We start from the raw sequence: 26,870 nt of genomic DNA, 5'->3' as shown, positions 1-26,870 counted from the left end.
CTCTGTGGGACAGGAGGAGTCTTTTCTGACCCTGAAGGCTTATGTGGAATGGCCGAGCATTTATTTAAAAGACCAACAATCTTAAAGTATTTCTCAGTCAATACTCCCAAACTTGTAGGGGTCATTCCTGGGAACTATTGTGGTCTGGACAATTCCTGAGGAATCCTGTCTTGAAGTATTTTTTTGTCTTCTAATTTTGAAAGTAGGGCTTGTTTTTATTTTTAAGAGTAGTTGTCCGTGCCACACTAAAACTAACTTCTTTCAGGCTGTAGCCATGCAGGTAGCAAATAATTCTTGTAAATACTATTAATGATATGGAGAATTGCTGCCCAGATTAGGATCTGCTACCCTGGGGAATAGGGGGATCTGCGGAGTGCCTAGTTGAATTTGTGCATTTCTACAAATACACATGGGAAGTTCCCCAAATGTTTGTCTTCAAATTAGGAATATAGCCCCTGGATTTAAGGAAGTATGAGAGCCAGGAGAGCTGGGATGAACTAGGAAATAAACACAGTTTGGCAAGGAGTTAAACCTCTCTTAAAAATGGGGGAGTAAAAGAAATCACACTCAATGGGCGGGCTCCAAAAGAACTGGATTGCAATTTCTTCTATTGTTTTAATATCAGCCACTTCTGCATTAAATCTGCCATTAACACTCCCACGTACGCAATTGCCTCTCTGGCACACTGAGCTCACATCAGCTATGAACATTTGAGCCTCCCTTTCAAATCAGCTTGTTAGTTTTGTTGTGTAGCAATTACTTGGTCCAGGAATGGTACATGTATACTTGGGAAGTTGAATACAATTGCAAACCTGCCTTATTTCCCTAAAGCACGCCCTACTGATTGCTGGGAGAATTATCATTATTTTAATTTAAGATCTCACAAGGGCCATTTGATTTTTGGATCAGAGAGTGATTCGGACATGAATGCTTTCCCTGTGTTTGCCTCTGTTTAAATTCAGAAGTACTTTAAATAAAAAGTACCAAGGCAATTTATGGCCTTTTTTGTAAGCAATGTTTAAAATTTTTGCTACTTCCTAAATGTAACCCTTCTGCCCATCAGAGTTGGCAGCAACAAGGGCTGGGTTCAGTATCCAGGGGTTCCATTCCAATAACACAATGCAAAACCGGCTCAAGCCCCCCACCCAGTGACCTGGGACAAATGTATACTACCCCTGCTGGGCGCCTCCAAGAGGCAAAACTTCCCCTCTCACAAGCACATAGTCTGAGTGTAGCAGAAAGCCTTTTAATAACAGGGAGAAACAATGTGGCATTATGTTGGGGAACCACCACCAACAGGATTCATAACACAACCCATGAGCAAAAAATACCCACCCCAAGCAACTTGGGGCATGTCATTTCCCTTTGGTTCTTGAGTCTAGCAACCCAAAGTCCCAAAAGTCCAACGACCCAAAAGTCTCTGTCCCTGGTCAGGGCAGCCCCAGAGTTCAAAAGTTTATCTGCAGAGTTTTACCTCCCAACCTGGGTGGAGATGGGGGGCGGGGGGAAGGGGTTAAGGGGCACCTTACATGGTCCAAAGCTGATTGCCCCACCTCTCCATGGGACTCCGCTCTGCCAGCCGCCCCCACGAGCTGCTCCAGGCATCCGACAAACTGCTCTGCTCCACCAGCCGCTCTGCTCTGCTCTCCGTCCTGCAAACTGCAATGCTCTGCTCCACCAGCCATCCCACAAACGCTCTGCTCCACCAGCTGCTCTGCTCGCCCATCCCACAAACTGCTCCACCATATATCTTCAGGCTCCCCCACTACACAACACTCACTGATTTCAGCTCTTAGTAAGTTTAGCTCTTTTGTGATTTCAGCTTGTAGTAAGGGAGCCTCAGTGCTGGTGCACCATTAGCCCAAAGTGAATTCAGCTCAGTAGCCTGTAACTAGACTCTTAATGGAATCAAAATTTGCTGAAGAGAGGAGAAAGTGCAATTAGCATGTAAGGCACTCCCCCAGGGGGCCCATACCACCAAGTATTAATACCTGTCCCCAGCCTCTCTCCCCTCATGGGGTTTTGGAACCCATGACCCTTGCCTAGCAAGTGCTGCTTAGTTGATGGTGAATCCCTCCATCATAACAAAAGGCCAAGTATAGTTCCACTGTCCTTGATTCACATAATCAGGATAATAACAGTTTATTCCTTCCCCAATAACAGAGAAACTGGGGCTCCTACAGCAGCCAAAGTGACCATTTAGGCAGGGTGGGTGTGCCTATGCAAATGAGATCAGCCCCTGAAGTTCTTTTCCACAACCCACCATGACTCACCACCAGATGTCAGGGTAGAGCTCATCCTGACTCTGCTTACATCAATATGATTAATCAAAATCCTATATCCATATTTTTTTCTTAATGGTTTTCCTGATCCAAAGTTGATCCAGTTGAAGTCAATGATAAGACTCCCACTGATTTCAAAGGCAGACCTTTGTATGTGGGCATAATACACAGAAGATTAGATTTTCATAGGACCTTCTTTAGCTGTACCTAGGGTTGCCAACTTGGTAATATTTAAAAACCGGACACTACAGCAAGAGTGCTGGAACCTCCCCTGCCCTGCCACTTCCCCCTGAGGCCCCGCCCCTGCCCCATAAGAACATAAGAACGGCCATACTGGGTCAGACCAAAGGTCCACCTAGTCCGGTATCCTGCCTTCCGACAGTGGCCAATGCCAGGTGCCCCAGAGGGAATGAACAGAACAGGTAATCATCAAGTGATTCATCCCCTGTTGCCCCTTCCCAGCTTCTGGCAAACAGAGGCTAGGGACACCATTCCTTCCCATCCTGGCTAATAGCCATTGATGGACCTATCCTCTGTGAACTTATCTGGTTCTTTTTCAAACCCTGTGATAGTCTTTCTTGGCCTTCACAACATCCTCTAGCAAGGAGTTCCACCAGTTGACTGCGCTATGTGAAAAAAAGTTCCTTTTGTTTATTTAAACCTGCTGCCTATTAATTTCCCCTAGTTCTTATGTTATGAGGAGTAAATAACACTTCCTTATTTACTTTTTCCACACCAGTCATGATTTTATAGACCTCTATCATATCCGTCCCCCCTTAGTCGTCTCTTTTCCAAGCTGAAAAGTCCCAGTCTTATTAATCTCTCCTCATATGGCAGCGGTTCCATACTCCTAATCATTTTTGTTGCCCTTTTCTGAACCTTTTCCAATTCCAATATATCTTTTTTGAGATGGGGTGACCGCATTTGCACACAGTATTCAAGATGTGGAGTACCATGGATTTATATAGAGGATGTGTGATATTTTTTGTCTTATTTTCTATCCCTTTCTTAATGATTCCCAACATTCTGTTCACTTTTTTGACTGCCGTTGTACATTGAGTGGATGTTTTCAGAGAACTATTCACAATGTCTCCAAGATCTTTCTTGAGTGGTAACAGCTAATGTAGACCCCATCATTTTATATGCCTAGTTGGAATTATGTTTTCCAATGTGCATTACTTTGCATTTATCAACATTGAATTTCATCTGCCATTTTGTTGCCCAGTTACTCAGTTTTGAGAGATCCTTTTGTAGCTCTTCGCAGTCTGCCTGGACTTAGCTATCTTGATTAGTTTTGTATCATTTGCAAATTTTGCCACCTTACTGTTTACCCCTTTTTCCAGATAATTTTTGAATGTGTTGAATAGGATTGGTTCCAGTACAGACCCCTGGGGGACACCACTATTTACCTCTCTCCATTCTGAAAACTGACCATTGATTCCTACCCTTTATTTCCTATCTTTTAACCAGTTACCAGTCCCTGAGAGGACCTTCTCTCTTATCCCATGACAGCGTACTTTGCTTAAGGGCCTTTGGTTAGGGATCTTATTAAAGGCTTTCTGAAAATCTAAGTACACTATATCCTCTGCATCCCTCTTGTCCACATACTTGTTGACCCCCTCAAAGAATTCTAGTAGATTGGTGAGGAATGATTTCCCTTTACAGAAACCATGTTGACTCTTCCCCAACAAATTATGTTCATGTAAGTGTCTGACAATTTTGCTCTTTACTATAGTTTCAACTAGTTTGCCCGGTACTGAAGTCAGGCTTACCGGCCTGTAATTGCTGGGGTCACCTCTGGAGCCCTTTTTAAAAATTGGTGTCACATTAGCTATCCTCCAGTCATTTGTTACAGAAGCTGATTTAAATGATAGGTTACAAGCTACAGTTAGTAGTTCTACAGTTTCACATATGAGTTCCTTCAAAACTCTTGGGTGAGTATCATCTGGTCCTGGTGATTTATTACTGTTTAATATATCAATTTGTTCCAAAACCTCCTTTAACGACACCTCAATCTGGGACAGTTCCTCAGATTTGTCACCTAAAAAGAATGGCTCAGGTTTGGGAATCTCTCTCTCATCCTCAGCAGTGAAGACCAATGCAAAGATTTCATTTAGGTTCTCTGCAATGGCCTTATCGTCACTGAGTACTCCTTTAGTATCTTGATCATCCAGTGGCCCTATTGGTTGTTTAGCAGGCTTCCTGATTCTGATGTGCTTAAAAATTGTTTTGCTATTAGTTTTTGAGTCTTTGGCTAGCTGTTCTTCAAATTCTTTTTTGGTCTTCCTAATTATATTTTTAGACTTCATTTGCCAGAGTTTCTCCTTTCTATTTTCCTTACTAGGATTTAACTTCCACTTTTTAAAGGATGCCTTTTATCTCTCACTGCTTCTTTTACTTTGTTGTTTAGCCACGGTGGCACTTCTTTGGTTCTCTTACTATGTTTTTTTAATTTGGAGCATACATTTAAGTTGAGCCTCTGTTATGGTGTCTTTTAAAAAGTTTCCATGCAGCTTGTAGAGATTTCACTTTTGGCATAGTGATACAGAAATTAAAAGGTACAAACTTCCTCATTTTTGTGTAGCCCCCTTTCTGAAATTAAATGCTATAGTGTGGGGCTGCTGTGGCGTTTTCCCCACCACAGGGATGTTAAATTTAATTATATTATGGTCACTACTACCATGTGGTCCAGCTATATTCACCTCTTGGGCCAGATCCTGCGCTCCATTTAGGACTAAATCAAGAATTGCCTCTCCTCTTGTGAGTTCCAGGACTCGCTGCTCCAAGAAGCAGTCATTTAAGGTGTCAAGAAACTTTATCTCTGCATCCCATCCTGAGGTGACATGTACCTGTCAATATGGAGATAGTTGAAATTCCCCATTATTATTGAGTTTTTTATTTTTATAGCCTTTCTACTCTTCCTGAGCACTTCACAGTCACTTACACAATCTTGGTCAGGTGGTTGGTAATATATCCTTGGTATCTACATGTACCACAACCACCAGTTCCTCCCCAGCACTACACATAAGTCTATCTAGATGTCTCAAGAGATCCGCAACCTTTGCATCAAGCAGGCAAGTCACCATGTGGTTCTCCCAGTCATTGCATATCCAGCTATCTATGTCTCTTATGATTGAATCTCCCATTACTAATATCTGTCTCTTCCTAATAAGTGGAGTTCCCTCCCCCGGAGAGGTATCCTAAGTGTGAAAGGATACCACAACATCATCTGGAAGGAGGGTCCCAACTAAGGGATTGTTTCCACCTGCTCCAGTTGGATGTTCTCCTTCCCTGAGGCTTTCATCCTCCTCAACAGCACAGAGGCTGTCAGACCGGGGATGGAACCATTCTACAGTGTCCTGTAAAGTCTCATCTGTGTACCTCTCTGTCTCCCTTAGCTCCACCAGTTCAGCCACTCTGGTCTCCAAAGCCAGTACACGGTCTCCGAGGGCCAGGAGCTCCTTGCACCTAATGCACACATATGCCACCTGCCTATAGGGCAGGTAAGCATACATGCTGCATTGGGTGCAATAAATTGGATAGCCCCCACTTTGTTGGTGGAGTTCTGGCGGGATTCTCTTTTTATTCCTGCAGCTTGTTCCTTTGTTGATGTTTTGTTTTTATCAGGGGGTGGTTTGGCTTTAAGTTTAAAGAATGTTATGTGTACCTGGGGCTCCCCTCCCACCCGCATGTTCCCCCTCTAAACTCCTTTGCAAAATTCCCATTAACCACTCCTGTTCCCTAGCTCCTCTGGTTGCTTAGGAGCAGGCTTTTTAAAGTCTTCTTGAGTAGCCCTGTCCCCTGGTTAAGAGTTGACTTAGGGGTCAAAGTCTCGTTAAGAAGCTCTCAGCCTTGCCTAGCAGGCCGCTAGTCAGCACACAGTCCCCCAGACAAACAGACCACACGGTATATTTCAGTCAAGCAGCAAGCACCCCACCTCTTCCACCGAGCCCTGCCCCTGTCCAGCTTCTTCTCCTGAGGCCCAGCCCCCATCCACTCTCTCTCCCCCTAGCCCCCATCACTTGTTGCTTTCCCCCTTCCACACCTCCCGCCCAGGTCAGGAGGGACTTGCCTGAGGAGCTGGGGCTGGGAAGCTGCAGCTGTGTTACAAAGTTAGGAGGCGGCCCCTGCTGAATAGGAGCTGGAGTGGGTGAAAGCTTGGTGCCACCCCACCTCCCCTGCTTGCAGTGACTGGACAATGGGTGTGTGGTCAGTAGATCTCACCGGCTGCTGTCAGGTCCCCTTTTCGACCAGACTTTCCAGTCGAAAACTGGGCACCTGGCCACCTTAGCTTTACCATTCAAAATTGACTTTACATCTAAACTGCATGCATAAATCCTCATTTGCGTGCACATGCGCCGCTTTTACACATGCAAGTACAAGTTTTACATATGCACACAAATGTGGGATCAACAATGTTGGTGGGGAGGTTCATGAAAATGTAGCACAGAAAATGTAAGAGTACCAGTGTCTACATCAGTGCTTTTCATTCCTGCTCCTTCCCTGCTGATTTAATATGCCCAGATTGATTGATATGACTAATTAATTATCTGTTGGAACCCAGTAAGCAGAAGTTTTAAAAAAGCAATACATATTTATTGAACAAAATGTTCTTTCAAAATAAGAGCCATTCAGCTTTATACGAGTAGTTTAGAAATGCTGCTAACTGGAATTCAGAGAAAAAGGAAGTTGAGATACTACAAGCCTTTATTTGGGAGATGGATCCAAAACCCATTAAGTCAATTGAAGAACTTCTATTGATTTCAGTGGGCTTTGAATCAAGACCTAGGTCTGCTGCTTTGGGAAGTACTTCCTTAGCCCACACTCATTTGGATGGGGTTCTCCAAATTAGATATAAATAAAAAAAAAACTGCAAACTTTAACACAGTTGTAAAGGTGGCCTACATTGCTGTGAGTAAAGCTTGTGTGGGTGTGCAGTGTTTCTGACTCCGGTGATCTTGTGAATGTCGTAATATTTGTTGTTTTTTTAAAGCCCCAGTTCCTGGAGTCAAGTGATTAAGTGAGAATCTCAGCTTTCATTTACAAATAAAGTGTGTTTCTAACCCTCATGGCTGTGGAGAAAATGTGACACAAATGCATCCTAAAGGATGTGAAACCAGAAGACAAATGAAAAGAATTAAAATTTATTTATTTATATTTGTAAGCCTCTCCTATGCTTTCTTGACTCATGATTTTTGAAATGTTGGGGTTGGCTCTGTGTGTGTGTGTGTGTGTGTGTGTGAGAGAGAGAGAGAGATAGAGAGAGAGAGAGAGAGAGAGAGAGGTGGAGGGATGGGGGTGGTCAAAGCTCTTTCATGCGCCATTTGTTTCTGCTGTGGGAGAAGTGCAAGAGCATTGTATTTAATGAGGCTCGGTTTAACCTCCAGCTGTGAACACGGGATTAGTCATATTCTGTGCTTAACAAACTTTTAAATAATTTTATTGGAAGCCACTTTTATCTGTTTATGGAGACAGAGATTGAAAAGGGCCAGTTAATCACAGTATGAAAAGCTATGAAGTGGTAATATCATATAACTTTATAATGCATAAAGAGGTGCACACAGACTTCAATGGTTAAGTCTGAAAAAATTCAAAGCATGGTACAGAAAAGCTAAGGATTAGCTTGAAAGAATTCAAGATGAACATTTCCAATAAGTTCAGTTATGAATTCAAGATTAATTTGAGAGAAATTCAAGATCAACAATGTGAAAAGAATTCAGGGGAATGTACAGAGAAACATCAATCTCTGCTTTTTCGTGCGCAAGAGAATCTTAATCCTTGTGATGTCTCACTGACAACCTTGGACATTGAAGTTGGCTACCATGTGTCCCCCACAGTCTCTCTCAGATGTCTCAGTCATGACCTACAGAGATGTCCTATAGGGCTGGGAAGAGAGCAAATTCTAAAACTGATTGAATTTTTATCATTGGTACATTTATTTTTAGGGGAAATAATGCCTTTTTGACCAAACTGAAAATTGTTGTGAAAAAATTAATTTGTTTTTTCAATTAAAAATTAATTGAAATTTTTGGTAATAATATTCCTTTTCCAGTTTGGCTTTCAGTACAAATTTTTAGTTTTTGAAAACGAATTTTTTTTTTACCAAAAATGGTTTTCAAAATGAAGAATTCTTAGCTTTCCAGTTTGGGTCTTTCATAAAATAACAGCAACAAAAACCTTAAGAGATTTGTGGGAAATTAACAAAAAAAAAATTTCAAAATATCCCATGAAAATTCATCATAATTTTTTTGGCCAGCTCTAGCTAATTCTCTCTGGCCATTCATGCCCCAGTCAATCGGCTCCCCTGCATCTGAGCTTGGGTTAGTGCATGTAGACATGGTCCCAGCTTTAGTTAGAACAGCTGAAGGGTTGGTCTAATTTAAACCAGTGGAGAATCAGCTCTACTCCTTCTGGCCTTGGAATCTATTCTCCTGCCCCACCACTGCCATATCCATCCCTTTCCCAGCACACCCTCGTACTGGGGTTTGGAGACCAGCTTAGCGCAGGTGCCAGCTTCACTGCTTCTGTTGAGCTGATACCTGTGAGCAGTTCTCCTCTGCAAGATGAATTCTCTAGTGGCCCTTTTTTGGCTGGAATCCATCCGCTTTGCCTCACCTGAGCAGCACAAAGTGACCAAAGGAGACTGGAGATTGTGGCCCAATGAGACTACTCCCAGGCTTAAAGTTATACATGTATTTAAGCACCGGGCTGAATTGGTGCCTCTGTCCTTGGCGTCTCTATGAGTTTGCCAACAAAAGGGGCTGATTGTGGAGCTGACCATTGTGCTGTAGACACCTTCCACTGGTCTGAGACTCCCAAACTTATTTCATGCAAGTCACAGACCAGCCGCTGAATGGCAATGGAAACAACTCCATTTTGTATTTTAGTACTTATGGATGTAAGAGACTAAAAGCCCTGGATCTGAGCCCCAGCAACAACCCCAGCTGTTCCAGTCCTTGGTCTCTCTCTCTTGAGCAAAGATTGCCAGTTGGGTGATTATAATTATATACTGTATTTTCATTTGAGCTGATTACTTGAGCCTCACATGAGTTATTAGACTGATCTTTCTCTGCTGGTATAAAAATGAAAAGACAAGACAACCGTTCTCGAATGTTAATGATGTATTAAAGCTCCCTGTCTGCGTTTCTACAGAGGACAGAGAATCATAGAATCATAGAATCATAGAATATCAGGGTTGGAAGGGACCCCAGAAGGTCATCTAGTCCAACCCCCTGCTCAAAGCAGGACCAAGTCCCAGTTAAATCATCCCAGCTAGGGCTTTGTCAAGCCTGACCTTAAAAACCTCTAAGGAAGGAGATTCTACCACCTCCCTAGGTAACGCATTCCAGTGTTTCACCACCCTCTTAGTGAAAAAGTTTTTCCTAATATCCAATCTAAACCTCCCCCATTGCAACTTGAGACCATTACTCCTCGTTCTGTCATCTGCTACCATTGAGAACAGTCTAGAGCCATCCTCTTTGAAACCCCCTTTCAGGTAGTTACAGGTAGAGAGCATTGTTACTGGCACTGATATTTATTGCTTATACCCCATGGAGATGCTGATAACAAATATTTTTAAAATAGTAGTTTTACATGCTGAAATCTTCTGCTAAACCTCTTATTAACAATCTCCTGCTATTCATTAATGCTTCCGCACAGCATTATCTCTCCTCTGTCAATTAAGAACTCCAATTTTCAGCACTTTAACCAAATGACATCTGCTGCTTTGCCTCTTCAAATCGTCATTTCCACTCCCTGTATAAGCAAAAGCCAGTGAGATGTATAATCTGAAATCTACAGGCCTGATTCTGTTCTCACATCAGTTTTTGCACCTATTGACATGAGGAGTTATTCCTGATTTGCTGTGTGTAAGGCCAAGATCCAGTCATATCTTAAAAATCTAAACACACACACACACACAAATACATTCTATATTTTTCATTGGAACCCCAGCTGTTTTCTGTGCCACTTTTTCTCAGAGGGCCCTGCTGCATCTTGTTCCCACAGTTGTCATCTTGTTCCAGAAGAGAGAAACACAAAGGATTTTGGGTGTGTCACCTGTGAAATTAACTTGAGCTTCCCCAGTTGCCTACTGGATAGAGCACTAGATGGGGATTCAGGAGACTGGTGTTCTTCTTCCCTGCGCTGCCACTGGCCTGCTAGGTGACCTTCTGCGCTTCTGTTTTCCTATCTGTAAAATGGGGATAATAATACCGACCTTTTCTAAAAAGCACTTTGAGATCTGCTGATTAAAAGTGCTATACATGACATAGAAGATATTAAACAGAGGGCTCTTTAATTTCATACCTTAACTTTCCTTTCCTCTGCAGTATTTTGAGAATCGTCTCTTCTTTAAAAAAAAAACCCACCCAAACAATAAACAGTCAGGTCCCAAAATACCAAATGCTCAGGTAAATTTAAGCACACGTGGGCAGTCCCATTGAAGCTAATGGGACTGTTCAGATGTTCTTAACGTCGTACATGTGTTTTGCTGAAGCATGATTGGTAACAATATCTTTAATGGCTGAAACTTAATTCAGTTCTTAGTTCACGCCATAATGGATTGTAGGGGAGACGGTAGGATGGGAGCTGAGGAAGTAATGGCTTAGGGTTTACTTACTGGCATTTAAAAATGCAGCTGCAAAGCACTGAAGAACTGCCTTGAAGGCAGATGAAGATGTGCAGCCTCCATTTAGGTCCTGACCAAGGATGCTGATGGTTTCAGCTACTGGAAATACCAGAAGCAATATGACCAACCCTGTTTGTACCATCTTATGTGTTCTGGTGCTTTGTGGCCAGAGTATACAATCCAGAGGATTGCTTCTTGTGTTCAGGTCAGAGGGGCTGTGACCATGAGGTTTTTTACCTTTCTCTGCAGCCTGGAGTGCAGGTCACTTGCCAAGATCATTTGGGTATATCTCATCTAATCCATTCCTTGGGCACTGGTGCACCTCAGTCCCGTCTGTTCACTGCCGGCAGCACACTATAATTTAATCTCATGTGGGCTGTAATACTTTAGACTAATTTTGATTGTTGGGGTTAGTGTGCAGGTGCTGTGTGGTATTAGTGGTCTGTGATGTACAGGAGGTCAGACTAGATGATCTAGTGGTTTCTTCTGACCTTAAACTCTGTGACTCTGTTAATCGGGATTTGAGAGCATTACCCTGCTGACAACCCTGGCCATCAACTCGGGCCATCCGTACGTGTGTGTGTGTGTGTGAGAGAGAGAGAGAGAGAGAGATCAATTTCAGTGGGAGTTGGATGGCTAAATATTCTAGACAGCTTTGAAGATCTTACCCATATTATGTATGTTCCTCATGTGAAGCTAGTTGACAACTTATATGTAAAGCTTCTGTCTCAATCATCAAATTAAGTCTATTCCAGTCAAAACTGTATTCATAGGGAAGAGTCTCGTCTCCCTCCATGCCGTTAATGCTGGGTAAAAGGTCTGGGGTGGTGCTGAGGACCCATAAAAGCTCTGTATTGAACAGGTGGAGAATTCTTCTGATTCAGATAATATAGAAAACAGCCATAAGACTGTCTTCTGAGCACCTCCTCACATGTGCTGGCACAGAGGGCGTGCAGGGAGGGGCAGAGCTGGAGGTGGGAAGGGCATATTGGGAGTGGGGTCACAGCACTTAATGCTGCAGGGATTCTGGGTAGTACTGCAGTCCATAGGCATCTGGGGATAGGTTGCTTAGATGGTCTATGTTGCTCTAGGGGCTGCAAAGCAGCGCAGGATCAAGAGGGTGCAAAGATGGCTTAACGCCACTTAAATCACACTCCTTTTAAGAGGCGCAGCACAGAATGTCACCCCTTGTTCTTGTGGTCAGGCCTAGTGATATGAGAACATGGCCAGAAGGCAGAAATTCTTGGTTCTGTCCCTCGCCCTTCCACTGACTTGCTGTGGGATCCTGGACAAGTCATTTAAGGCCTTTTTTTCTGATTTTACTTACATCAGTGTAAATCAGAAGTAACTTGACTAAAGTCAATGATGTAATGCTGAGTTTAATCATGCTGAATATTATAGCACAGGTATGGCTATTGAATTCAAGAGGTGTTCTTGTGAGGTAAGGTATTATTCAGTATAAGTAAGGGTATACAAATTTTGCCTATTTTGTCCAAGGTTCCCCATCTTTAAAATAGGGATATTAGGCTATTTATGCTTATTTGTCTGATAAAGGGTTCTGTGAGTCTTAATTTATCAATGTTTGTAAAGGCCTTTGAGTTCAAATATTATCTTGTCAAAGACTGAATGTTAAAAAGGTCCTACTTTAGTAATCTGTAATAAAGATTAAAGTTTACTATGACAATAAAGTATCTTTTCTTTTTTATTTTAATTAAGATTTAAGTTGTATAATATTCTTTTGTTCCCTTCTAGCTGACTGACCGCAACAGCTTGCCAAGAAATTTCATTAAGGTAGCGAGATCTAATACATTTTTAAGCTGTGAGTTTTTTGGATCTGTGGGACTGCCTCTGAGTACTGGTGGTGGCTGTTTGGTGCTCTGGTGGATCTTTCTTTCAGAGGCTCATGTTGGCAATTTCCATTTTTAATCATCTGAATGTATTAAATGCACTCCTAATTATTTCTAACTTCTGCTCCGCACTGGTGATAAAAATATGGGTAAGTCTGTCAAAACTCAGACGGTACTATCAAAAATTACTATTCAAATCAAAGCCATTTGCCAGTGCGAGGAGCTAACAGCTAAATGGCTTCTGGACCAGTATGTGTCTGGAATAATAGCAAAAGCTTTCAAACTAAATTTTCCATTTAATTATCGAGATGCAAACAATTGATTGTTGAGTGTCAAAATTGAGGCAATTTCAATTACTAGAACAATTATGGTGCAGTGAATTGCTGCCAGTAGGTGGTAAAGTATATACACCACAGCAACAGGGAGGTGACTTAGATAATGTATTGTAGTACTGTCCATAAACACATTGCCCCCTCTCTAAATTAACCCTTAGAATAGTCTACAGGCCTTCCTCAGTAAATTGCACCTAGACACTGCAGATGACAACATGTGTTTCCAGCTTCTGATATCTCCCACCCTTCTTTCAGCTGTCAAATTTGAAGGAACTCAGCCCCTGACTGCCCAGTTCTTCACCAGTCTCACTAGTCTAATCTGCTTCCTAACCTGTGTCCCCATATATGAGCTTATTCCTACCTCCTCCCAAGTTTCAGGGGCCTTTGCACTACAACATAGACATGTTCTTTCACTCTCTTTTCTACCTAACCCTAATTCTATCCATCATCCTCACACACACACACTCTGAACTCTGGCCCCAATTCCACCAACCTCCTATATGCTAGTTCCCACCCAGCTGTACAACCCAACCTCCCCACTCCCCTCCGGCTGCCTCTGTCACCTACCTGCACAAGAGCCTGAGCTAATCAGCTTCTGATTTACCCCCTTCTCCCCTACTTCCTCCACAAATGAAATCAGAGTGCTTCCACATACACAGCCAATCAGGATTCCAGCACTCAGACTGCTAACTTTCCACGTCTCCTGCCTGAAGCCTACGTTTCAGAGTAGCAGCCGTGTTAGTCTGTATCTGCAAAAAGAACAGGCGTACTTGTGGCACCTTAGAGACTAACAAATTTATTAGAGCATAAGCTTTCGTGGGCTATAGCCCACTTCATCAGATGCATAGAATGGAACATATAGTAAGAAGATTATATACACACACACACACACACACACAGAAGGTGGAAGTTCCCATACAAACTGTAAGAGGCTATTTAATTAAGATGAGCTATTATCAGCAGGAGAAAAAAACTTTTGTAGTGATACTCAAGATGGCCTATTTAGACAGTTGACAAGAAGGTGTGCGGATACTTAACATAGGGAAATAGATTCAATATGTGTAATGACCCAGCCACTCCCAGTTTCTATTCAAACCCAAGTTAATGTTATCTAGTTTGCATATTAATTCAAGCTCAGCAGTTTCTCATTGGAGTCTGTTTTTGAAGCTTTTCTGTTGCAAAATTGCCACCCTTAAATCTTTTACTGAGTGGCCAGAGAGGTTGAAGTGTTCTCCTACCGGTTTTTGAATGTTATGATTCCTGATGTCAGATTTGCGTCCATTTATTCTTTTGCATGGAGTCTGTCCGGTTTTGGCTAATGTACATGGCAGAAGGGCATTGCTGGCACATGATGGCATATATCACATTGGTAGATGTGCAGGTGAACGAGCCCCTGATGGCGTGGCTAATGTGATTAGGTCCTATGATGATGTCACTTGAATAAATATGTGGACAGAGTTGGCATTGGGACAGGCCCAACAAAGAAAATAACAGAATGCCACTAGCTGTCACCTTCAGCCCCCAACTAAAATCTCTCCAGCGCATCATCAACGAGTTCAAACTATCCTGAAAAATGATCCCTCACTCTCACAGATCTTGGGAGACAGACAAGTCCTCGCTTACAGACAGCCCCCCAACCTGAAGCAAATACTCTCCAGAAACCACACACATCACAACAAAAACACTAACCCAAAAAACCTATCCTTGCAACAAAGCCCGATGCCAACTCTGTCCACATATTTATTCAAGTGACACCATCATAGAACCAAATCAGATTAGCCATGCCATCAGGGGCTCATTCTCCTGCACATCTACAATGTGATATTTGCCATTATGTGCCAGCAATGCCCCTCTGCCATGTACATTGGCCAAACCGGACAGTCTCTACATAAAAGAATAAATGGACACAAATCTGACATCAGGAATCACAACATTCAAAAACCAGTCGGAGAACACTTCAACCTCTCTGGCCACTCAGTAAAAGATTTAAGGGTGGCAATTTTGCAACAGAAAAGCTTCAAAAACAGACTCCAACGAGAAACTGCTGAGCTTGAATTAATATGCAAACTAGATACCATTAACTTGGGTTTGAATAGAGATTGGGAGTGGCTGGGTCATTACACATATTGAATCTATTTCCCTATGTTAAGTATCCTCACACCTTCTTGTCAACTGTCTAAATGGGCCATCTTGAGTATCACTACAGAAGTTTTTTTCTCCTGCTGATAATAGCTCATATTAATTAGCCTCTTACAGTTTGGATAGCAACTTCCACCTTCTCTGTATGTGTGTGTGTGTGTGTGTGTGTATATATATCTCGTCTTATTATATGTTCCATTCTGTGCATCTGATGAAGTGGGCTATAGCCCACAAAAGCTTATGCTCTAATAAATTTGTTAGTTTCTAAGGTGCCACAAGTACTCCTGTTCTTTTTTTGAAGCCTAAGTGGCATTCTAGACCTTTAACGTGAAGCCAAAATAATCAGAGTGAAATTAGCCCCTATGGAGAGGGCTAGGCCTATAAAGCAATAAAGTCCCTTAAGCATTCAAATGGTCCCAATGTCTTTTCCTGCCTCACTGGATGGGGTGAATTTCACGTTAAATATTTAAATTAGACAAAAATCAAACCCTGATCTGGTGGGAGAGTGGAGCAGACACTAAAAATGGAAATTGTCCATCTCTCTAGAGGTTGGGATGCTGGTGTGACATGTACACACTTTAGAGGAAAATCTTTTACAATGCTGTTGACAAAAATATAGTATATTGCAACTGTTGAGTTTATAGCAGATCTAAGGATCCTTTCCGTTTAGTTTTACTGCATGCTAAGATATAATTTCCTCTAAAGCTCTGTTACATAACAGGTGTAATACAGTTATGATATTATGACCTGTGGGTATCATTTAAAAGTGATCAAAAATCTTGGCTATCCTCCAAGTTCAGGAATCTGCCTTTCTCCTGAAAGAATAGATGACACCACTAATGCCAGTAACGCTTCAAGAAAATGTGTGTTTTAGTGGCCTCTTCTATTCTTTCAAGGAAAACTCAGAGCCTTGAATGTGAGGCTTAGCAGGTAAGTCAAAAGTAAATGAATCTCAGCTATTCTGTTTTAAAATATCATGCTCTGTGCCTAATTGGTTTGTGGTTTTGGATCTTCAATATACTTTGTGTGTGTGTGTAAGAGTTCCCATTCCTTTCATAATGCTTCTGCTCAGAACTTACAACAGTCTGAATATCATTTTCCAATGTAAAAGCTCTGCTGTTCTGTTTAAGGTGAATACTAGTGGACTAAAGGCCAAGTTCTGACTTTATACCAGTTTACACCATTCCAAGGCTATTGGCTTTATGGAGTTACTCCTGATTTACATGGGGGGGGGGAGAGAAAGAGATAAATGAAAGCATAATCAGAGCTTATGTCTGTCAGGTTGCCATAGGAAAGTGCTTTTCATATGGAGGGGGGGGGGGGGAACCTCCTGATGTAGTGGCTCACCTTGCCAGGCAAGGAGCTGAGCCCACCAGTATAACACACAATCTGCTGTCTCTCTAACTCAGCATCAAGAAGTTAAAATGGTTGAAAGATGAAGCTTATAGTGCAGTGTCTAAAAATTATGACACCCTGGGATTTCCAGAGTCTGTGACATTGTCTGCAGTTGTCCACTCAGTGCTTCCCAATCCCCTCCTGAATGGACTCCACTGACAGTAAATAAAAACTCCAGACATGAAAGTTATCATTAGAAGATGCTCTTCAACAGCACTGGGCTTCACAAGAGTGATACTGCTTTCTGTTTTCCATGCAAATGGGACTAGCAAATGTCAGTTTTGACAGACTGTGGGAAGGTAAAAGGAAAAAAAATTACCCAAGAGGAAAAAACAAACAAACAAAGACAATCTAACAGAACAACCTAGGGAAAAGGCTCTAATATTTCAGTAGCATGCGGACACAAATGGAGAATCTACCCTTTTTTTTTCTCCTGTAGAGATCTTAGGCTATTTCAGCTGACGACAAAGGAGAGAATAGTATTTTCAGTTAATGAGCACTTATATAAGCTCTGTTCCGAATGCTAATTCATTGATTATTGGAAGCTGACAGTGTCATTTTCTAATATTCCTGGGTTATTTGAGAATATAATTTTAATTTAAATAGTTCCCTAGTTTTACTAATCTTATACATAAATGCTGAGGAAGATCTGGGTGGCTATCAAGGAAATTTGGGTTTTTCTCTGTTTAACTTTAATATAGGAATGGTCCATTTTATTATATCCTAGTGTATAGGAATTAGGTCCTATTTGTTAAAAGAAAAGGAGTACTTGTGGCACCTTAGAGACTAACAAATTTATTTGAGCATAAGCTTTCTTGAGCTACAGTTCACTTCTTCGGATGCATTCACTGGAAAATACAGTGAATGCATCCGATGAAGTGAGCTGTAGCTCACGAAAGCTTATGCTCAAATAAATTTGTTAGTCTCTAAGGTGCCACAAGTACTCCTTTTCTTTTTGCGAATACAGACTAACACGGCTGCTACTCTGAAACCTGTCCTGTTTGTTCTGTTTTTCCATCCTCTCTAGCAGAAGTTAGCCTAAAGTGTAACTAAAAAGATTATTTTTCTAACTTGCCTGAAAGTTCTTATCTGCACAGTTGGTTCAAGATAGCTATAGCACTAACCAGACAGAAAGAAAAGGGAAAATAAATGCTTCTGCTTGTTACCCTAACCTTAAAATAGCAACATAAACATCATCTGTCTTCTCATGCTTTTGCATTGTAATCAGATTGAATCATCCTGATCACAGCAGGTCAAAAGTAAAGGGTCACAGTTTATTCTCTTTGCTAGGAAGAATAATATGGTTTGATTCAGAGTTCAGGTGTGTGATAATGCTTTTTAAAATTTTATTATTAGAATTGATTGAAATTTGTCAAAAATTTGAGATTTTTAACAAAAAATGAAATTTTATGAAAAAGTTCCCTATTTTTTTCACCCAGTTCAGCTTATTATTATTGTTTTATTAATGATTAGACCTATATTCTATAAGAAAGAGAAACTTATTGTGTTAGTCAGTTTTCACTAAGGTGTAACTCCATACCCACTTTTACTGAAGTGAATGCGTAAAATACCCATTGATTTAAGCAGGGGCAGAGTTGGATTCATTTCCTTCATTAAGGCTTAAGCTGAGTAACCACCATGTATAGACCTCAAGATCCAGCCCATTAGAAGTCTTTTTCTGACTCAAGACTTTAGGATTAATACAACATCTTTTATTGTTTAATAGTCATTCCCAGAGAATAAGTAAATAACTGCACTGGGGGAACCTTTGGTGGGCTGTCAATGATGGAAGTGTCTGACATGAAAGTAAATGTGTTTAGGAAGCAGTGGTTTGGTGTGTATGCGCCATTGTTCTCTATCTGAGTCTCATAGTTTTGGAGAAATCTATTGAAATGGGTGCAAATGTAACATGATGCCTATGAGTTGGTTGGCGGCAGTGCAGATTGAACTCAGGACCTCTGGTTCTAAAACACCAACCTCTACTGCCTGAGTTGAAAGATTGTTCTGCTAGGTAAACCTGTATCTGGCTCATCAATGACTGTATGTTGCTCAGCCACTAGAGGGGGACAGAGTTCCACACTGAGTAATTGATGGACACTCTGTTTGACTACAATGGGAGTTGGATTGGAGCTAAGTGAAACCGTGCACTTAAGTGATATTATGTGCCTGATCTTCCTTTCTGTGTGTACCCAGAAAGCCAATGGGAAGTATTGCATACAAAAAAGGAAAGCAGGATCAGGCCCTTAGGTCAGTGTGTGCTTTAGGATGTATCTTGTTCTTTAAGGACTTGCTCCTGCTCCCATTAGAAGCAGGACTGACTCCTAACTAAGTTCAGTGGTGTGAAGCTTTTCATCGTATGAAGGATTTTCTTTCACAAGACTTGTAAAATTACTTTACTGAACAGTGATTTACTAAAGACCTGCTGTCTGGTAAATAAGATCATCTCCAAACGGTGATGGAGAACAGAGGTGATCAGCAATTGTGCTTTTAAATGCCATTCTGATGAGAAAAGTAATTTAGGAGTCACTTCCATCTCAGTAATGAAAATTGGGCAAGGGAATAAGGGATTTCATTTTGTGAGTGAACTAACAATGCAAATACCAGGATTTTTAATTTAGGTTTAAATGGCATAATAGTTTCTCATTTTGATGCATCATTAGTCATATTGCCTGTTAATGAGGGATTCACATTTTTCCTTGGTTAGCTTTAGACTAGCAAAGTCTGATGAATGTGTAAATGTTTATAAATGTCTGTGAGGTAATTGCACCAGTTTAATTGGAATGCTTGTCTTCTGCAGCCAGGAAAAAAATGGACTTTTTCTGTCATATAAATAATGGTGCTGAGATGTGCTTTATGGGCTGTTGGAGGAAACCAGTTTTCATAGAGCAAGTTTCATTTTGAAACCAATTTTCTTTTAAAGAAAATTGTAGAAGGAAACTAAAACTGTTTAGTGCTTATGAGAGGGACTGGAGCAACAGCACTGAACGTGTAGCCCAAACAGGTCAAGATTTTCTACTCTACCCCACTAATATGCCTTACCCCTGACCTGGAAAGACCATTACTGAGGTGGTTAGGTTTCTTGACTTCAAAGAGATGTTTGTATCCTGTGAAGGGAGAATTTACTCAGGCAGCACAGGGTTGTGCTTTAGAGCCAGAGGTCTGTGGTTCAATCCCTACTGCTGACTTTACATTTGCATTGATTTCAATGGAAGCTGGATTGGCCACTAGTAGAGAAATGGATTTCTCCAAAACTATGAGACTCAGAGGGAGCAACAAGAAGCATGAAGACCCATTCACTGCTTCCCAAACACATTTATTTTCATATTGGATACTTCCGATGCTGACAGGCGGTCAAAGGTTCTCTCAATGATTTATAACATTTTTCTTTATCAGTGTTGACTGAATTCACTGAGCATCTTTACATTGATCTCCAGGGCATTGGATCAGACTCATGAACAGCAACCACTGAAACAACCAGAAGCCTTGTCTAAACACAGAAGTTGCACCAGTTCAACTAAAATTGATTTTAAAACTGATTTAGTTAAACAAATGTAAACCCCTGTGTGGTGCCTCAGTTTTATTGGTTTAATTTGTGCCTGTAAATTTACCAACACAAACTAAACTGCTTTAAACCAGGTTGAAACTAGAATAGTTGAAACTAGAATAGGGGTTTGCACCACTCTCTTTAATTAGTGTAAAAATCACATCTTTAGCTAAACCAGTGCAACCTTGTGTGTAAACCAGGCAAAGGCGCGGTTGCCTTAGATTGTTTGGCAAGATGGATTGTCACAGGGCAGCTGGCATCTTTAAGTGAGGCATGCCCAGCTCTCCTGCACCAGAACAGGTGTCCCCTATTTGGCCAATAAAGGGGATGAGACAGCACCCAGGACCATAAGGGATCAGGGAGAATTAGAAGGCAGGAGAGCAGCAAGAGGGGTTTGCTGTTTGATCTCCCCAAGCTGGAGAGAGCTTGGGTCAGAGGACTGAAGGCAGAAGAGCAAGGAAGGGCATTATCTGCTAACTCACAAGCTGGTGTGCCACGGACCAGAGAAGGCTGAACAGGGGAGCAGAGGAGGGGCTTTCCTGCTGACGTCTCCATGCTGCAGAGTGGGAGCCAGAGGGCTGAAGGCAAGAGATCAGCAGAGTGGGTAGCCTGCTGGCTTCCAAGTAGGGTTGCCAACTTTCTAATTGCAGAAAATCGAACACCCTTGCCCCTCCCAAGCCCCCCCCCCCCCCGCTCACTCCATCCCCGCTCCCTCTGTCGTTCGCTCTCCCCCACCCTCACTCAGTTTCACTGGGCTGGGGCAGGGGGTTTGTGGTGCAGGAGGGAGTGAGGGCTCTGGCTGGGGGTGCAGGTTCTGGGGTGGGGCCAGGGATGAGATGTTTGGGGTGCGGGGGGGCCAAAGGGTTCGGAGTGTGGGAGGGGGCTCCAGGATGGGGCGGGGATTGGGGTGTGTGAGAGGGTACAAGCTCTGAGCGTGGACTTGGGGGTGCAGGCTCTGGGGTGGGGTCAAAAATGAGGGGTTAAGGATGCGGGGCTCTGGGCTGAGGTGCAGGAGGGTGAGGGTTCTGACCTGGGGGTGCAGACTCTGGAGTGGGGCAGGGGATGATGGGTTTGGGGTGCAGGAGGGGGCTCCAGGTTGGGGATGAGTGCGGGAGGTGGCTCAGGGCTGGAGCAGGGGATTGGGGGTGCAGGAGAGGGTGAGGGCTCCAGGAGGGAGTTTGGATGTGGGAGGAGGTTCTGAGCTGGGGCAGAGGGTTAGGGCGCAGGAGTGGGTTCAGGGTGTGGGTTCCAGGCGGCGCTGACCTCAGGTGGCTCCTAAGAGCCGGAGGGGTGGCCAGGGTCTCCACACGCTGCCCCTGCAGCTCCCACTGGCTATGGGAGACGGGGGGACATGCTGGCCACTTCCCAGGAGCTGGGCACAGTGCCTGCCTGCCCCACTGGAAGGTCTGGGGTTGCTGTCCTGGCAGAAGGACAGGAGAGGACCGAGGAAGAGCCCAGATGTGGTGGAAGATGCTGCTTATGGTATGTGTTATGCTGATGAACTAGAAATTGTGGGATCTTAATTACTATATGCACTGAGGGGTGATACATGGACCATGTTTTGGGACTCTTGTACAGATACATGCACTGTGTTTTTCTGATAAACCAGCCTCAAGAAAGGTATTATTGAGCTAAGAGAGCCTTTTGTGGAGTGCTTAGGGGCCCAAAAGGGGAAGTGGGATACTAACCCTCGCATTGTGGCTGGGTGCCCTAAGGGGGCACTCAGGGATAAGGGGGATTCATTCACAGGAATATTTTGACTTTGCTGCCAGTGCAACTTGTGCTAGAGAAGATGAACACTCGGTCCAAAGTACCAGGACCCTTTTCCATGGGAACAACTCATCTTGTGGCAGGAGAGCAAGATACTGAAAGATAGAAATAAATAGCCACAAACTGCCCATCTCTATCCATATTCAGCCGGTCCCTTCCATGTTTGTTCAGAAAGTGGCATGTTGTTATCAGTGCAGTTTGTAATCTTCCAATGCAGCAGAATTACCTGTTGGGTCGTGCACTCTAATCCCCAGAAAGGCATGCATTGTCCTTCTGGAGTGGAGCGTTATGGATAAAAACCAATGCATCTGTGATCACTCTAGCACATAGCAAGAACTTTAAAATTCCTTGCTGTACTATTTGCCTTTGTTGTTCACATGTGTGCATATATGTGTGCGTTCGACTCAGATGCAGGAGGGGACCGTACACCATGGCCAGAAATGTCAAGGCAAAATGGAGGTCAACGGTAGATAACACAATGCTGGGATCCAGCATTGAGGCTGCTGGAGCCACATGTTCATATATGATAGGTGAAGTGCAGGTTGTAGCTTGCACAGCCAGCCAGGACAAATCCTCTGTTTCAATATAATCAGCCAAGAAATGATTACACAGTAGACCTGTGGGACACTGTCATTAAACAAAGGTGTCTAGTCATCAGATTTGCATGGACCTATCCAACCCTTCTCCCTAAACTTCCCCTATAAAAAGCCCAGGCATTTATACAGTGAAGTAAATCTTGCTCTCAGTTCTAAGTGCATGTTACCTGCAAGAGTGAGCTACGTTTCAAAATATTGCTGTCTTTGACACTTCACTTGTGAAATGCAAAATTTGGGGAAACAAAACAATGATCACTTCTGATGCCAATTCCAAGGAAAGTGTCAATGCACAATCTGTGCAAATAATTCTATGGCAACTGACTGCAAAGGGATAAAACACTTCTAGCAGGTTAAACTATGCGGCAGTAATATCCAGTTCTTTAGGATGACTACCATGAAGACTAGTCACCTCTGCACAGCTTGTAAAAGGAATAGGGTTAGCGGGCTGTAGCTGTGAACTCATTAGATCACACTGGATCTTTTTAGAAGAAGAATATAGTATTGGAGAGCTCAGAAACAGAGTTCCCAAACAAATCACTGCAAGAAAAAAAATCTCTACTGTCAATAATGGGAAAATAGTGTTTGGGCTCTAAGGGAACCAAACTTTTCTGCTGTAAAATGGGACCAAACAGTGGAATTACAGCCACCACCAACGCTGCGGTGACAAGAGTGCTAAAGGTTTTGGCTATGGTCAACCCCTGGGGTTACTGGGGTGGGTTTTTTTTTTTGTCTGAACAGTTGAGCTGATTTATGAGACATTCCATTAAAGTTTATTGCACCAATGGTTTTTCTTTCGTTTTTTTGAAATGGAAAATATTTTTTGCAGCAAATGCGAGTCAAAAGTTTTAATGGAGCATAAAAATCCCAAAGGTTATGCTTTTATAGCTTTAAAATGGAGGACAATGCATTGCTTGATACTCTTAAAATATATTAAGTTAATGGCAAGTTTATGGTAATAAAATTATATAATTCTCATCCCAGATCCTTCATTTCATCCTCAGGTATACTGGATCTTTTAAAAACAAGTTTGCTGGTTCTAAGAGTATCTCATTTCAAATTCACCAAGTGAGGGAACTAGACTGAGACTCCCTCATAAGGGGATTATGCAGTACCATTATAATACCCACAATAACCACAAAACGATCATGTAGTATTTTCCATAGAATGTGTGATTTATAACATTTATTTGTATTGCATGTAGAATATTTATTCAAGACTCTGTGTGTGCAAGAAGTTCTTAGCCAAACAAGAGATGGTGTCACTCACATGCGAGAGCTTTCATAAATGAGAATGTCAATATTTAAAAACTCTTATTACTCTCCAATTACCAATTGGAATATCCAATGTAGTCTTAAAAGGAGAGCTAGAAAATGGTTTCTAGTGTATTCTGATTGGTGCATGCTACTTTTCTTTTAATAATACCTTTTTATTTTGCAGGTATGAAGTCAGAGTTCATGTGAATAATTTTCCCATCTGCATATTAATATGATTTTTTTGTGATCTGAAATTTAGATGAATAAAATATCTGTGAATGCTTAATCTCCAACCACTTGACAATGTTTTTCCAGGAATTGAGGAAAGGAAAAGCATTTTAACTATCATGGTCATTTTAACCGTGATTTCAGGGAAAAGTTATTATGGGAACAGGCCACAGAATAGAAATGGTCACAAGGAAAAGCTACTAAAGAATTCTAAGCAGAATGAGCATTATTTTCCTTCCTCTGGTTAATACAGATTGTCCTATTTTCTCTTTGCAGCAATCTAGCTCTGGGGATTTGAGGACTCTAAGAAAAGGGTTATCGCCGTACCATTCTGAGTCACAGCTGTCATCGCTGCCGCAGTATCAGGATGCCATGCAAAATGTAAGAGCCATTTAGCTACCTGGTGTATTTATACAGACAAGAATCTTAAATTTCTGAGAGAGAGGAGAGAGACACTAAGCTCAGGCCATGAATGCAAATGTCTGGTAGGTTGATAGGTCATCTCTTCAGAACCAAATTCTACCCTGAAATCAATGGTGTGAAACAGAATAAAATCGGGCCCTTTATCACAAGACTTATTCAATTTTACAGGTTGCAAATTTCCAGAGACAGAGGAAAGTCTGGAAACATTGATCTTAACCAATGAAATGTTGAGCTCAGGATTTTTCTAGTTGGAGTTTCCCAGATAACTCAGAAACCTGTCACTAAGTGCCTATCTGAAAAGAAAGTGGGGTCCAAATAAATCTGATGCTTCTTTTCTTAAACTCTTTTATGGACCGTGTCAAAAAATCTGACATTGGATAAGACAAAATACATGTTGCCAGGTTTCTAACAATTAGTAGTCAGGATCTGTAGTGCTCAAGTTCTTGGTGCTTTCTGTTTACCCTGTGCTTCTTCTGCACAGCAAGTAAGTTTATGTAACAAGATGGGCCTGCTCTGCTTCCTCTAAAATGACAAAGGAGGTGAAAAGTCTTGAGTTAGCTAAACAATATGCTGTTATCTTCATGGCTCCTCCTTTCAGTCCCACAGCACCCACTAATATTTGGAATGCTATTTCATTTGTTAAGGGATTGCTCAAGAGTTCATCTGTTATGGTCAGATGTCTTCTCCAGAATTGATCTAATAATGAATTAGAATTGTGAGATGTAATTTGAGTTGCCCATACGTGGTAACTCCTCATATCTTTCTTTTTTAAAAACTGATAGTACAAATATGCTTAATCGTTGCATTCCTTTAATACTCTGCTGAACAAACATTTGCCTCTTGGGGTTAGGACAGAAGAGGCATAACCACAAAGCAAGTCTTAGCTATACTTTTGCTACTAAAGATGGCATTTAAGCAGTTCAGTTTCTAATGGTGTGAAATCTCACTTGCAGGTTTTTGGTGTATGAGCTTTCACTGTGTCAGGTGTTTGTACCAAAGCTAAAGATAAACTCTAGGGGCGAGGTGCTGCACAGAACTCACAGCCCAAGGGGATGGGGAGCTAAGACAACTTTTGCTCCTCAGCACTGTCATAATTTAGACAGCTCTGGGGGCCTGTCTAAGTTACAGCAGCCTCCTGCATCTCCCCTAGGGGATGCAGCACTTCCCAGAATCTCTGCAGCACTGCATGCTATGGCCCTACCCCAACACAACCCTCCCACCCAAAGCTCCACTCCAGGCCCGTCCTCAATGCCTGTCTTCCACAGTATCTGTACTAAGAGCAACTTTACACCACCCTGGCCCTTTTATCCAGAGTAAAGGGGCCAGAGCAGGGAGAAAGATCTCAGTCTAGAGATTGGTTTCAGAGTAGCAGCCGTGTTAGTCTGTATTTTGAAGTATGCTAAATGGCTCTTATAATGGGACAGCATAATGGCTTATTCCTGTAGGTAAAACCTGATCTGTGAAAGTAATGCATAACATGGGTAGACTCTCTCTGCTGAGCTGATGAATTATAGCAGGCAAAGTGCCAGTGTATTGTTGGGATTGGAGAGTAGAAAACTTTAAGGATCCTATTTAAATTGGTGGAAGCAGGAAGCTACTTTTTGGTGTTGTCTCTTGGGAAGATTGAGAAGAGGCCCTGTAAAACTGATATGCCACTACAAGAGAGGCCCATGCTTATAAATATCAACCACCAATGTATGGCTTTGAATCTTTAGCCTATACTTGGGTCAGGTTTTCAAGTTTTTCCTCAGAACCATAAGGCTAGAAACATGATTTTTTTTTTTTTTTTAAAGTGGAGATTCTCACATATCCACATGACTCTAGCAGCTGGGGTTTTAAGAAAAAACACCAGTTTTTTTCTGATAATAATAACTGGTAATAAAAGCACAAGAGTTGGCAACACTAGGAAATGCATCTTCTAATTGTAAGCTGGGAGCAGGAGAGAAGCGGTGGTGCTTTTCCAAGCTCTGCTCATCAAAGAAGCGCTGACTACTTTCAGCATATTGTGCAGCTGTTCAGAATGACTTTGTGCAAGGTCTCTGTGTGCCGTGGGGATCCTTGCAGGGGGTAGGGCAAGGAGGGGAAGAATAAGTGGTGCTCTCCAGGATGCCAACCACTGTGGCACCAAGTTGAGACCTCACTCATTTTTGTGACTAGATTGTGACCCTCCCTTTCCTTTCTTACCTGGGGACAAAAGAATTAACAGTATTACATTGAAATTATAATCACTGGGCATCTGAGTTCACACCTCACTGAGATGAATGGGGCAGTTCACACCCCTCAGAGCTGCTGTTCTATGCCTTTGCAAACTTATCTCTATTTCAGGTACATTTGGTTCACATTTTTTAAGGTTTTCTTCAACCATAACAGCTAGGCTTGCTTTTTATTAAAATGAAAGCTGAGATCCTGGAGAACAAGAGAGTCATTTTAGA

The 26,870-nt window shown here is 42.2% G+C and overlaps 1 protein-coding gene across 3 annotated transcripts in view; it reads left to right on the top strand.

Moving 5' to 3' along the window:
* CCDC85C (coiled-coil domain containing 85C) overlaps positions 1-26,870 on the top strand; it is a 172,598-nt gene that overhangs the window by 114,118 nt on the left and 31,610 nt on the right. For 2 of the 3 annotated variants that reach the window (XM_038404576.2, XM_038404578.2), the window contains exons 3-4: positions 12,664-12,702; positions 24,292-24,396. In XM_038404576.2, the coding sequence (XP_038260504.1) occupies positions 12,664-12,702; positions 24,292-24,396 (144 nt within the window). The remainder of the gene's footprint in view (positions 1-12,663; positions 12,703-24,291; positions 24,397-26,870) is intronic. The other variant, XM_038404577.2, reaches the window with a different exon arrangement.

The sequence above is a fragment of the Dermochelys coriacea genome, chromosome 6 (assembly GCF_009764565.3).
Source record: "Dermochelys coriacea isolate rDerCor1 chromosome 6, rDerCor1.pri.v4, whole genome shotgun sequence".
Lineage (NCBI taxonomy): Eukaryota > Metazoa > Chordata > Testudines > Dermochelyidae > Dermochelys > Dermochelys coriacea.
This window is presented reverse-complemented; position numbering and strand designations above follow the sequence as displayed.